Genomic DNA, 14510 nt, shown 5'->3' with positions numbered 1-14510 from the left:
AAGTGGCAGGGTTCTAACAGGAGATCGAGTGCGTATCTACCATCACACGAGAGCCACATCTTTGTATTTGTCGCACGAGATATGTTTTGAATTACCAAGCTAAGTGCACACCATCGGCATTTGTCGAGCGAGTAAAAATGGAGCTCAGTCGTTAGGGCATCTGACTACTATGCGAGAGACCCGAGGTCGATCCCCTGCAGGGGAGAACCGGGATGTTTTCCACCTATTCAAACTGCTCCGGCACCCACCCAGCATCATATGAAGCTGGCACCTTGAGGAAACTTTGAGGGATAATTGTAGCCAGGAGCATGGTGCTGATCACATCACCCCCACCTTCGGCCGTTATCAAGAAAGTGTGGGACCCTAACTCCACACCCCTATACACCTTCATGGAAAAGTGCAGGGGAGCACTTTACTTTTACTTCCTCAAAAATCTGTTCCATCATATCATACTGTCATGAAATTACGTAGACCATGTGACCTACAATTTAAAATAATAGTTTAAAAGCACAATGGAGTATTAAGTTTCGGTATATCTGGCAGATAAATGTTCTAAAACAAAAATGCGAAATTTGGGAAACGTAACACTAACAAGTCAAAAAAATATAATTCCAATTTTTGGTGCCATAATATATTGGTATCTGTCACGTGAGATTGATTGATTTTAATTTTTTGGGTGTGTCGCCACTTATGGTATATGGTATGGTATATGGTACCCTTCAGTATATACGGGGAAAATTCCAGTATCTAAAATTCTTACCTTAAAATTAAAAAAGGGGTATGGAAAATAACTTTCCCAAAATAAATTTTAAGATATCAAACTTTCACGAAGAGGCGTAAGCCATGTTACTTAAAATTTGAAACAGTAGTTTTAAAACATAATGAAGTTATAATTTCAGATATTTGCCAGAAAATGCGCTAAAATGAAAATGTGAATTTTGGGAAAAATAACACCGTATAGTAAAAAATAAAAAAAATAAGAAAATACACCAATTTAAAAAAAAATAACAAAATAGTCTGCCGATTAGGTATAAATAAGACAAGAATATCAGTTGTAATTTATTGCATTAGTAACAGTGAGTCCTAACCTAATTTTCAGCATAATCACCACCATTGTTCTGTTCAGGGAGTGGTCCAAGATCTCTCACCTGAAGTGATACAAAGGGCCCGTGTGTACTCAGCTGTATGGGGTTGTGCACATTCGATTGGCATTCCGTGAATTGTCTGCACCATCGTCCGACCATACTATCACTCACGATGTCCGGTCTGCACACCTCACACGATTGCTGGTGGCTCTGTGCCAAATTCTGAGCGTGCAATGTAGGCTACATCGCAGTCGGTGGGAGACTGTGTAAGAGCTGCAATCTTTAACCTAAAACTGTCCTAAAATGGCTGCATTTGCAACTGTACCTGATTATAGCTACATGCCACTTCTTCCTGCCTGCATTTGTGTGTGTCGCTCTCCGACCACTAGTGTTGTGTATAGGCACCATTGGAGCTTTTTTCAGGATGCCCCTCGTATATGACCTTTCAGAAGCTTTTATTATTAGTGTTTTCCTGTTTTAATGTGTGGTTAGCTAAATCAGGTACCTATACAATGCAATTCTATAAATTCCTTGCGTTAAATTTCTAATACCTACATACCCTTTTCGTCAGCAATAATGGTATAACTGCATGTTGTGAGTTTCACAGTACTTCAGTTGGATATACTGTACTGAAGCAGAAATCCCATTGATAATGTAAGGAAATATGACACTTTATTTTGTTCGATTCAGTTCACTTATATGCAAGAGTTAATTTGTTTGCTTTACAGAGAAGAAGCTTTATGCTTTGAAAAATGGGTCCGCACTCATGGTTCTTGCAAGCAGAGGGTTCTAAACCTCAGTGCAAATATCAACATATAATACCGAGAATGTATAAGGAGACTGATAAATTACAAATTGTATTTCTTAATCAATCTCTCTTCACTCTTATCTCATTTAGTCGTAACTTTAAAAATAATCAAGTATTTTATTTTAAACTTACTGCGTATGACAAAATTCCGTAATCCTTCCATAGCTTGTGAATTGTAATAATTTTCCAAATTCACTATTTTGCAGTTTGAATTCAAATCATAGAGAATAGAGAAATTAAGTCAATTTCATAGAAGATAATATTGGTACTTAACAAAACCATACGTGGATCTGTATAGTTTATTATTTCCATTTGCAAAAACATCGATATAGTTTAGTTTGTAATTGTCAGGGAAAAATGTAAATTTTGTCCTGGAAAACCTGGAAAAGTCAGGAAATTTCATTTCTGCTTGTTTGTAGCCACCCTGTAATGTATCTGACAAATTTACAATTCATGATGGGTTAAAACAAGGAGATGCATTATCTCCATTGCTCTTTAATTTTGCGTTAGAATATGCTGTTAGGAAGGTAAAAGAAACTAATGAAGGACTAAAATTAGATGGTGTGACTCAGCTGTTAGCATGTGCAGATGATGTAGACTTACTGGGGGATGATGTAAATACAATTAAGAATAATGCTTAAATATTTTTCAAAGCAGCTAAAGAAATAGGTTTGGAAGTTAGGAAAGGGAAAACTAAATATATGCTTACTGGCTGAAACCAAGTTTTAGGCAATAATCAAAATCTAATTATTGATAACAACTCGTTTCAACGAGTTTCCAAATTCAAGTACTTAGGAGTAATACTAACAAATAAAAATTATATTAAAGAGGAAATAAAGAGCAGGCTTAATTCAGGAAATGCATGTTACTTTTCTCTTCATAAACTTTTGTCTTCTCGTATAATATCTAAGAAACTAAAAGTTAAAATATACAAAACAGTAATTTTGCCTGTAATATTGTATGGATGCAAAACTTGGTCCCTTACATTGAAAGAGGAACATAAATTGAGAGTATTTGAAAATAAGAACCTTAGGAAAATATTTGGTCCTAAAAGGGATGAGGAGACAGGTGAGTGGAGAAGGTTACATAATTTAGAAGTACATAATTTGTATTCATGTCCAGATATTATTAGAATGATTAAATCAAGAAGACTTAGATGGGCAGCCCATGTAACACGAATGGGAGAGGAAAGAGGAGTTTACAGGATTCTTGTTGGGAAACCTGATGGTAAGAGACCAGTAGGAAGACCAAGACGAAGATGGAGGGATAATGTTGAAATGGACCTAAAGGAAATTGGTAGGGATGGAAAACAGTATATAGGTCTTGCTCAGGATAGGGATAGATGGAAGCCCTGTGTTGCAGCGGGCATGAACCTTCAGGTTAAAGAAGTCTTGAGAGTTAGTTATGGCACAAGAGAACCAAAATGAAGTGTACACTATGTATACAAATTGTAGATGATAATATGTGAATGAGATATTAATGTACTCTAGAAAAACATTATATTACAGCATCAGCAACTAAGGAAGCAGAAGGGCCAGAGAAAAATTAATCCTGAATCCAAAGAAACTTTCTGTGCCAAGTGTAAAAAACGTGGGAGTATACTAGTTTCTTGTGGGGCTAAGAAATGTTTCCGGAAATACCATATGTACTGTTCAGGGCTGAAGAAAAGGCTTGCAGGTAAAGTGACACCTTTATTAATATTATTATTAATATGCATGGAACATGATAACCACACTTCTTAATATTCCACAATTGTAGAAGCTCGGGCTAGAACTGTTTGGCACAGCTTCCCCTTCACCCTCAGAGAATCACTACATTTGAAGGCCACATCTTAGCTAGTCTTTCTTCTGTTCCTAACCAAACTTTCTTTCAGGCCTCCCCAATGGCACAGTGGTAACATCATCGCCTTGTAATCAATGGGCCCTGAGTTCAATACCCGGTGGTGGTGGTGGCACATGGTGGATTTGATCCCACTTTAAACTGTAGGTCCAGCCCAATTATCCTTTCTGTGCATAAAGTGGACTTAAGACATCATATCAATCAATCAATATCCAAACTTTCTCTAACTAAAAATCTTAGCTTTTACAGCATAACAGGAGAGGATAAAGGATGGTAAAAACAGAAGTGAGTGTTCAACCTGCAAAGCTGCCAGGTCCAGAACAGAGACACAGTTGGCATGGAAAAGAAAAACTTGGTTCTTTCACCAGGCTTGTAGAAGATTGTCAGTTGTTGATAATTTTCCTATGCTTACTGCTGCATTTTCAAGACCAAGAATACATAGGTTAGAATTATTCAATTGGCAAGAGATTCAACTCTGAGCAATTCAGATGAAATTGAACCATAGGTGTGTCTAGAACTTTATATTTGGATGTGTACAAAGAAAAAAAAAAATAGTTCTTGTACCTTATTAATAGCATATTTTGCAATACAATCACTTGGCTCTTTAACTGCACTGATCTTTGTAAAGGAATATAAATTCACTAAATGACAGAGTTGAAAATTTCTGAATATATGTAGTAGGAAAAAAATTAAATTGCATAGAAATTACACACAAAATGTTCATAAATGTTACAAACAAATACATCAAAATACACGTCATCTATAACAAGAGATGTCTGTCGAAAGGTACAATGTTCTTAAACTCATCAATAACTTTATTTACATCAATAGACGAAGCTTTTTCCTGTTCCACAAATAGCAAGAGCAGGGCTTCCAATCTATCCTGCTTCTGAGTTGCTCTTAATTTATTTTTAACTTGGGTAAGCTTGGAGAAAGCTCTCTCACACATGCAGCTTGTGACAGGTATAGAAGAAAAGTGCTGTAGTACAGAGTAGCATAACAGAAGAACTTCCCTTAGGTACAGAGGATTTTCCTTTCACAAGTCTTACTTCTGCTACCAACTCATCACCTGACAATTTGAATGTTCTAGCTAAGATGGCTATTTCTTCATCCTTTACTAGATTTCCCATGGCACTGATGAACCCAAAAGTTCCTTGATAAAATATCTCATCATAACCACAAGCAACTGAGTCTAAAAGAGAATAATAACAAGAAATTCTCATCTCATCTTCCTTTGTTTCATACAAATACTGCGAGCTGACTGATTCGTCAAGAGTTTTTGCAATTTTGCACCTCCTCACTGGAGGAATTGAAATCTCCAGACTATCATAGACTTTAATAGCTTCGTTGAAGAGTTCCATGAATTGAGATGAATTTCTCATGGATTGCACAGCATCGCAAAGTGATCTGACACTAGATACAGCCGAAAGTAGATTTACATCTGGACTTTGGAGTAACGATCATTTGTAGGACTGGATGCAGCATTGTGAGACAAAAGACAAACTCAAATGATCTGACTTGTTGTTTTAGTCCATTCCCTTTAGCTCTCACATCACCCTGATGACTGTTTTGAGTGATTTCTTCCAAAGCCAAAATAATTGCAGAGTAGTTCCTTTTCACTGCAGAAACAGCTTCAGCACAGCATGCCCATCTCGTTGTTGACAAAGACTTCAGTGTTCTTAAACTTAGACCAATTTCCTGGCGTACACTTTCAAAAACTGCATGCCTTGACGAACTACCTTCAATGAAAGAGTAAAGAAATTGAATTGTTCCAAAAAAATCTGAAAGTAGTCTATTTTCGGGTCGCGAGTTACACGAGTCCACAAGTACAAGATTCAAACAATGAGCATAGCAGTGAACGTACATATTGAACTGTTCTTTTCTTTGCACTTCATTTGCACCACAGATAGTGTCCCAGACATTGTTGAGGCTCCATCGAAGCAAACTGAAAGAACATTTTGCCAATCAACACCAAACTCTACTAGTGCTAACGTATTAGAAATTGTCTGTGCATCTACAGAAGAGCCACTAAATGCTCAACAGGTAACTGTTTAATGACATGAAAAATCGAAAAACTATAGACATCTGTTCATGATGACTACAATCACTCGTTTCATCAGCTATAATGCACACGTTTGTACCAAGTTATGACATTTTCAACTTCCTTACAAGAACATTTTTCAAACTGCAGATTTGATCATTCTGAATTTGTGAACTTAAGTAAGTGCAATTTTTTGGCCCGTTCACTAAGTGTTCTTTCAAAATGGGGTCATATTTGGAAATTCAATCAACAACATCTAGAAATAACCCCCTACCGTATGCTTCTTTATTCTCAGTATGACCTCTCAATGGGTGGCCTCCTTTTGTAAGACAAAGAATTATGTTTATTAGCCTCTCCATGATTTGTTGATTTTGCAGTCTTGTTTGTTCTTGCTTTGAAAGAAAAGCCTTCTTACACTCATCTAATTGGACGTCAATTGGTTTATTTTTATTGTAGTTTGACCAGGAACTTAAGCTTTGCTGGTGTTCTTTAGATTTTTCATGACTTCGAAAACATTCGTTTGCTCTATGCCAGTTTTTAAAACCTTGTGTGATGAATGCTTGATCAAGGTGCTCTCTCACTGATGCATTGTTTGAAGCAAAAACTCTGCAGTAAAAACAAAATTCAAAGTCAACAGCTGTACTATATTCCAACCATTTGTAACTGTGAAACCAGCTAGATTGAAAATCCCTTTCTTTCCCACCTATTCTACTTCTAGGGAAAACCACCAGGTTTGGTTGGTACGGTCCTAATTTCACCCTTCCATCACATTCTGTTCTGTTATGTAGTATTGCATTCACAGGGTCACAAGGATCTACTGATATGTCAATAGGCTTACCTGGTGTTTGTTCAGCATCAAGAGCATTGAAAGAGGATGATTTGTTATTTACAAGTTCACCAATACCACTACAACTTGCACTATCACAGACACTACCACTTGAACTTTCAACTGTTTCGATCGGGACCACCTGGTGTTTGTTCATCGTCAGGTGCATCGAAACAGGATGGTTTGTTATTTACAAGTTCACCGATACCAATACAACTGGCACTATCACAGGCGTTTGAACTTTCAACTGTCTGCTTTCGATCGGGACCACCTTCGTTTCTTTTCAGTTTTACGAAAAAGCGATCCATCTTCTTTTAGAGCATAAACTCACTATTTAAGAAAAGTACGGTAAGTTTCATGAATGAAATATCACGTCCACAAGCGGCAATTTTCATCAAATAATGGCTCCTTCGAACATTCCGAGAGACGAATTTGCAACAGAATCCGAAAAAGCAAGTACAACGACAGTTACATAGAAGTAAACTAGTCGGTTCAGGAAAGATATTTAAATACCAGCCACCAGCGACATTGATAAATAAACTTCCAACAATATAGTTGCATTGTCAAAATGTTTACTGATAAGCTTTCTGCCCCACAGAAAGAATACAATAATTAGTTGATTGTGAGAATGGAGGGGAAGGTGATTGTTGGCAGCAAATGTTTTACTGTGACATTGTTGTTATTGTTATACATATTGTTTTTCTGTATTATATCAGTTTTTAATTTTGAGCGTTCAGTAAAGAAAAGAACCAGTTTCCATATTTCCACAAATATAGGTAAGTTTTAGACCAATATTGAGGAAGAGGGGTGGGATTCGGGGATAAACTCAGTGAGTTCAATGTTTCAAATAATCTCTACTTTTAATAATTTTGTCCTGGGAAAAGAAAGATGCCGCTTGCTTTCTCTCTTATTGAAATATCTGTCTTTAATTCTCTTTGATAAAACAGCACCCGGCACATCCCATAGCTACGCCTATGAATTCAACAATATTAATGGATATGTGTTCAAATATTTCAAAGTGTTACCAGCAGTCCCCTACCCCTGAAATTCTATCTTGAAACTTGTATCACATGCATCTACACTATGACCACCTCCATAATTTGTATTAACTGAGTCACACATGAGAAGAATTTTGAAAGAACTTCGGAAGCAATATTTGCATTCCCATGAGAAAATGAACAGCTGTTACCAGTCAGTTGGGTGGAATTTTGATGTGGTTTTGCAGAGAGGTAAAGTGCATTTTTAAAAGGCCTCAAACGTCCCTGAATGGGATGAACAAAGAAACCATTCACAGTGGGTACTTCCAGGATTGGTCAACATAGTAGCAGTGTTGATTTGCTATGTCACACAAGTTTTGTGGCTTTTCCTGGATACACAGTTGAGAAGTAGTGACTTTACAGCTGGCAACAATTGAAAAATCACATTACGTGTGTTTAGTGCAAAAATGGCAGTGTGGGATGTGTTGTTGAATATGGTGCCACTGTTCATGGATTATGAATCTGGTAATATAGATAAGGATGCCAGTTTCCGAAACCCTTTCAAAATAAATATAAGCTTGATGTAGAACATCTGCAGATCTAGCAATACAGTGGAGGAAAATATCATTTTCATAATTTAAGACCTTTAGTTACATGTTTCTGTAAAATTACAATAATAATAATATTCATGGAGGAGTGGCATTGAGTGTGGTTATGGTTTTAAATTAAGAAATTATTTGAAAGTTTGACACAACACTCAGCTTTGTGTGTGTGACCTTATTGGTTGTAAACTGTTGTTATAACATTTGATTCACTAAAACTGAAAGATAGATTTGTTTTGAAAATGTTTGTTTTGAAAATGTGCTTTGGAATGGAATCGCTATTCTTAAATAGTTTCATACATTGGATATGCAGGATTATTTCAGATGGACCTGGAATTGTAAAGGTGGATATCACATAGCAGCATTCTGGAGGAGGAAGGTGGAATACATGATAAAATATTTCATTTACCATTTTTAACCTTGATTATGAAAATTGTTCAAAGACAAAAATAGTAATTGCAGTCATTTTAAGGACTTTTTCAGTTACTACTTTTGGTTTTTCTAGAGTTAATTACTGGTTTCATTTGAAAATGTTGATATTCTCAAAATTTCAGGAGTGGTTGTGGGTCCCTCAGCTCTCCCATGCATATGCCAGTGATTTTATGCCATTATTACATAGGGAAATAATAAATATGATTTAGAGCAGAAATTTAATTTGGCTTTGATTCTTGTTAATTAGCTTAACTTTTCTTTCACTTCTGGCTGTGCACAACGATGAGGATGAGTGATGGATGTAATGAAATTGATGAAGGGACACTAACAAAGAACACCAATGCCCAGGCTAGTATTTCAACCTGGAACCAGTGGCATCTGGTGGCCCTATGGGCAGAGAAAGTGTTACCCACCCAATTATTCTCATCAGTTTCTGCTAATTGTATTGGCAATCTAAGTTATGATGCACCTTTCACTGATATTCAGACTATAGTAGAGTTATATTTCATGAAAATTTATAAAAATAAGGTTTATTACACATTCGAAATACCCCAGTGATTTTTTCATTCAATCACAAGAGAAAATATGTTGTGTAGTAGTCTCTTTTGTGACCTGTAGAAAATTCATCATTTGATGACCTGACGAAATCACTCACAAAGCACTTATATCGATAACACTATATTGTGCTATGGTTTGTAAGGGATATCGTCAGTATTTTGTGTAATTACCATGTTTTAATAATGTATAATATATTTCAATAATATAAGCATGTCCCATCAGAAACCCAAGTTTAATGTCACATAAACATTTCAGCGTACACTTCAGCTAAGCCCTAGTTCTTGCAAGCAGAGGCAAGGCATTGGGAGATGTGGCGATGACAAAGCAAAATTTTAAAAAATATTGCTTTTTAAATATTAGAGAAGATGTCAAAAAATGTCTGAATATTCACATATTTGTGTGAAATTAGTCACGTGACACCATGAAACAGCTAGAAATATGCAAGAGATTCGCTAAGTTTAGCACATCAAAAGGAGAGTCCAGTCCTACCCCTCATGCCCAACCACCCCACTACATTTCCTGTTGAGTGCAAGGGTGTCAGTCTGCCCAGGTCATCGCAGCAGGTCTGCGAATCCAAGGTCCTTCTACTGCATTTCCCCCACTCTTGAAGATCTGGTCGTAAGAGACCTTTTTTCCAGCCCCCTTGTTTACAAGATTGGCAGGGTTTCTGTGACGTCATCAAGATGAAACTTCTCAGAATGTCCAGTACTGTAGAGCACGCAACACTCTTGATTTTTTGTTGTTTTTTTTTAGAGAAAAAGAAAAACCCATATTGAAGAACATCGCAACACAACTTACACAGAATACATGAAAGTAATGGTGCTTAAAAAAATGTAAGTAAAAGCATAAATTTTCCCACGGTTAGTGCTGGAAATAACTGAAAAAGATCAGTCCTGGATCCATTGTATTTCCTTCATAGTATTTCTTCTTTTAATCTTCTTTGGATCCTGCTGTTCAAATATTGATTTTGGAAAACTAATGTTTTTGCTTTACAAAGCACTGAGTACTTCGTGTTGTTTTGTGTTTACTGTGCTTACAAATGACAAGACTGATCCAGAGGCGTAGCGAGACTCACGGGGTCCCTGGGCAGACTACTGAAGTGGGGCCCCTCAGTTAGTGCTACTATAGGGGCTGGTTCTCAGAAAAAAAAATGTGTAAATTTAGCATGTGCGTTTATTTGTTTTTGACAAATGCTAGAGACTAGCAATAAGAGCTTGTACAAAAGAACTAACAAAATAGATGCTGTGAGGTGCAATACATTCTTTAATAATTAACAAATTAAGTTTAATGATTAAATACAATGCTTAAATTATTGATTATCATTGACAAAGTTAGACTCAAGACTTCTTGATTTTCTTCTGCAAAACATCAATTAAATTGTTAAAATTAATTATTTTCTCCGTCATTTTTAATTTAAAGTAATGCAAGACCACTAAAGCATTCCTGACTCATAGTACGTAAATTGGTTATTATAATTTTCAATTTAGAAAATGGTATCCGCCTTTGCTACTATAACAGGGACAGTAAGGGACATGAAACAAGGTGCTCGTACATCAGGATAACTGGAAGCTGTTGTAACACAATGACATCAGCTCTTTCACATCATTTATGTCCTTTTTTGTGTTTGAAAGAACTTATGATAACATTTTAAATAAACACTTGGAAATGTTCTTGCAAGTTTTTTCAGGTTTGTTGAGAAGCTGTGTGTCTACAAAACTTAACAAAAAGAAGGTTGTATCACTTTCTCTGTGCTTACAACTGCTTTCATGCCTTTAAACAATTGTCCAGTTGTGAGCAAATTGTGTCTATTCCATCGGGTAAAATATTGTTACCTTGATCCAGTTCTCTCAGTTGGTAAGTCTTTCGTCCTGAGGATTCCTGAATCTTTTGTCAGGTAGTTCACTTGAAATTCCCCACTTGACCCATATTTTCTTTTGTTGCCTTGTTAAGTGATTCAAATGAACTCCGAAGCTCAGTCATATCATATGCAGACATAATACCAAGAAATTCTGCTTGTAAATTACTTTGAAGCAGTGGTGGGCTATTAGGGCCACACTTTTTGCCTATTTTGCCCCACACCAGGTCACTTAATCTCTCAAAGCTAGGCCTTGTCTACAAAGAAAAAGTAAACCGTTCTTGTCTCTTCAGTTTTGGCAGCCAATTGCTGCCAGTGCTCAGAAGTGATATTGATCTTCTCCAGGACTTTACAATGAACAATCAATTTCGATACCCGGTGGAGGCACATGGCACAGTGGTTCGGATCCCACTTTAAACTGTAGGTCCAGTCCCAATTTGCCTTTCTGTGCATAAAGTGGACTTGAAACACCAACTCAATCAATGAAAATATGAAACTGAAAGATTCAATTTAACCCTGAAGGCCAAGAGATCATATATTTTGTTTGGCTTTCTGCTTGTTAATGTTATGGAAGATAAAACTATCAAAGCATCACAAAACTTTTCTTTTAAAAACATACACATCTTCTTATTTTCCTGGACATCATGTTGGATTAAGCATTTTGAGAACTGGGTTTGTATTATTTTCTGTTCCAAGTTTTTAACTCTTTCCATCGCAGAATACTCTTCGCAAAAAATGTACACATTCTGAGCTGTTTAAAAAAAAATGTTATTTTCGTGGTTACCTTCTGCATCTTTGAGAACAAAATATAAATTATGACTAGTGTGAAGAACGTAATAATCTTGAGGACTTAGCATATGCAAGAGGAGAGCTGATGAGACTTGCTTCAGCCCTTTACAAAATTTTGAGAAAAATCAAGATTTTCAAAAGAAAAATTTGGGTAAAACCAAAGTGCTAAATGTAACCCTCCATGAATTGATCCTCGATTACCATTTATATCTTTGAACAGCTTTTTAAACGAAGGTTAAAAATGATAATTAATAAACATTGTGTAGCATAGGCTATCCTGTCTTCTCTACAACACAACTATGTAATATCCACCTGTAAAATTTCAGCTACTAAAAAAAAAAAAAATAATAATAATAATCCTGCGTATGCTAGGGGCATGAGGTGCATGATGTTAGGTTCCTTCTTGTACGTAGACTGATTTACCCCACTAGCATGGTTTGCTTAGAATATGTAGTGGGAAATTATGGCATAATTGCTTCTGACATGCACTAATACAAAACCACCAGCATTTGGACTTGCACATAACCGTTATCTGCCTGAAATTGACCAATCTAGCAGAAAGTCTAGAAATTCATTACATTCTTCTTTACCTCTGGGGCCCTGGGGCACCGCCCCTTCTGCCCCATCGTAGTTATGCCCCTGGACTGATCAAAATATTTGTTCTCGAGTTGACAGACATACTTACTCAGACAGAATCTTTTTCCTAACACATCTTACCAGGAATGGCCACATATATCAAGATTCCGGAAAATTTTAAATATCTATCCAGAAATTTTACTACCCAGATATCGGAGGCAATCCGTATTTTGGAGAGGTTAACAATTTTTCCATTTTTTTGGGTAGAATTTATTAAGGATGTTTCATCATCCTTTTTTTATGATCATATATTCTGTAGAAAAAAAATTGGATTTGGCCATTTGTACTTTACACATCATGTACAAACACTGTTATCATTAACAATGTAGGAAAGATTGACCCTAATGTTTGGATTACGTAAAAATGTCACGCTTCACCACTGCTTGCCAGCACCTTTACAGAAATTATCTGAAATGACATGTCGTCGATCCCCTCATAAAATGTTGTATTTCAATTTTTCAGGAGAGTGATTTAAAGGTTTTCTCACATCTAAAAACTATTACAAGAGAAATAATATTTCACTTCTGAAACTAATATTTCAGATGCATGTTTACTAATGATTAAAGTTTCTTCTCAAAAAATGTGTTATATCTAGTGGTATAAAAAGGGCATTTGTCATGAGTGTGGTAGTTGCAACAGTCTGCGAGAGAGAGTTACAGCATCACGTCTTTGTGGTTGATGTACGGGCACGCGTTGCTGGAAAAATGCGAAAAGTTTGCAGTTGTTCAAGCTGTTGACATTTTTTAGATTTCGTCACCGTGAAACACAAAAGTGCATAGATTGTTCAAGCCCAAAAGAAAACATGAATGGTGAACTCGTAGTTTGAAAGACAAAAAGACTTGTAGTGTGATGAATCAGCGAGAGGTGGCTTCTACCACAACTTTTTAAGGATACAGACAGGAGGAATGAAGAGGAAGTGCTAACCAGAAGTTGAAGAATATAAGTGCTCAGTGATTTTGATAGTGAGTCTTCTTTAAGTGTTGAGAGCTCTCAAATACCGTGCGTCCATTTCGATCTTCAGCCGAGAGATCGGGAGAAGCGTGGCAGGCAGCGCTAACGGAGATGCTGACATTTGCGGCCTGTAATGCCCGCTTATTTTTATGGACATATGCAGACATTTATATAAATATTGCAAAACGAGCACTAACCTGTGTTATAAGAGTTGTTCAAACTGATATCCACCAAGTGCCAAGTGTGTAGACTTTCGGGGAGAATACGTTGAATAGCCTGAAACTTTCTTGCCTGTAGCTAAAGTCCTTCTGGGTCAGGCCGAGAACTTATCAGTCCCCCTCATAACGTGAACCTTGCGGCTGGCATTCCAATCCTCTCACTGACACAACACACATACGCATTGCAATAACACAAACAAGTAACGGCAAGTAACCAATAATAACACTCTTGCGCACAGTATGAAATTAACACGCTCTTGGTTTACATCTGCTCGCCACTATATTCACAGCTCTGTCGCGAAAGGAACAAAAAACTCGAGCTCGGAGATTTCGGATTGCAAGGAAGCTCACGAACACCATTGACTTTAACGGTTTCGTCTACAGCGTAATCTTGATACAGTGTTGCACATTTGAAACCTCCAAACGATCCCCATTGGCACAAAACTCTTTCAAGGATATAAACTTAAGCAGGACATTACTGGTCAAAACTATGATTAAAATGTTTTATTATCTGTGGCTCTTAACATCGTTTCTAAAGCGTATTTTTTTGTGTATATGAGGGCAGAACTTGGATGAATTACAGACGATAAATTATAACACAGGTTAGTGCTCGTTTTGCAATATTTATATAAATGTCTGCATATGTCTATAAAAATAAGCGGGCATTACAGGCCGCAAATGTCGGCATCTCCGCCAGCGCCGCCCACCACGCTTCTCCCGATCTCTCGGCTGAAGATCGAAATGGACGCACTGTATATGGCCTTTTTAGTGTTGATCATTACAAAGTTAAAAGTACAGGACTGAACTATACAACCGTGAGTAATATTTTTCAGTGTGTTATATTAGCTTCTATCTTGTGTTAGTCTTTAAGTATAGTTACATTTTTTAATCTT

The 14510-nt window shown here is 36.7% G+C and overlaps 1 protein-coding gene across 1 annotated transcript in view; it reads left to right on the top strand.

The window, feature by feature from the left end:
- Positions 1–14510, top strand: part of LOC145983694 (uncharacterized) — a 133572-nt gene that overhangs the window by 87784 nt on the left and 31278 nt on the right. Inside the window, exon 5 of the mRNA XM_083116749.1 lies at positions 3402–3570. Coding sequence (XP_082972875.1) covers positions 3402–3570 — 169 coding nt within the window. The remainder of the gene's footprint in view (positions 1–3401; positions 3571–14510) is intronic.

Source organism: Lepisma saccharinum, chromosome 2, assembly GCF_977018435.1.
Source record: "Lepisma saccharinum chromosome 2, izLepSacc3.1, whole genome shotgun sequence".
NCBI classification, from domain to species: domain Eukaryota; kingdom Metazoa; phylum Arthropoda; class Insecta; order Zygentoma; family Lepismatidae; genus Lepisma; species Lepisma saccharinum.
The sequence above is the reverse complement of the archived record's forward strand: the minus strand, read 5'-3'. Positions and strand labels throughout refer to the sequence as shown.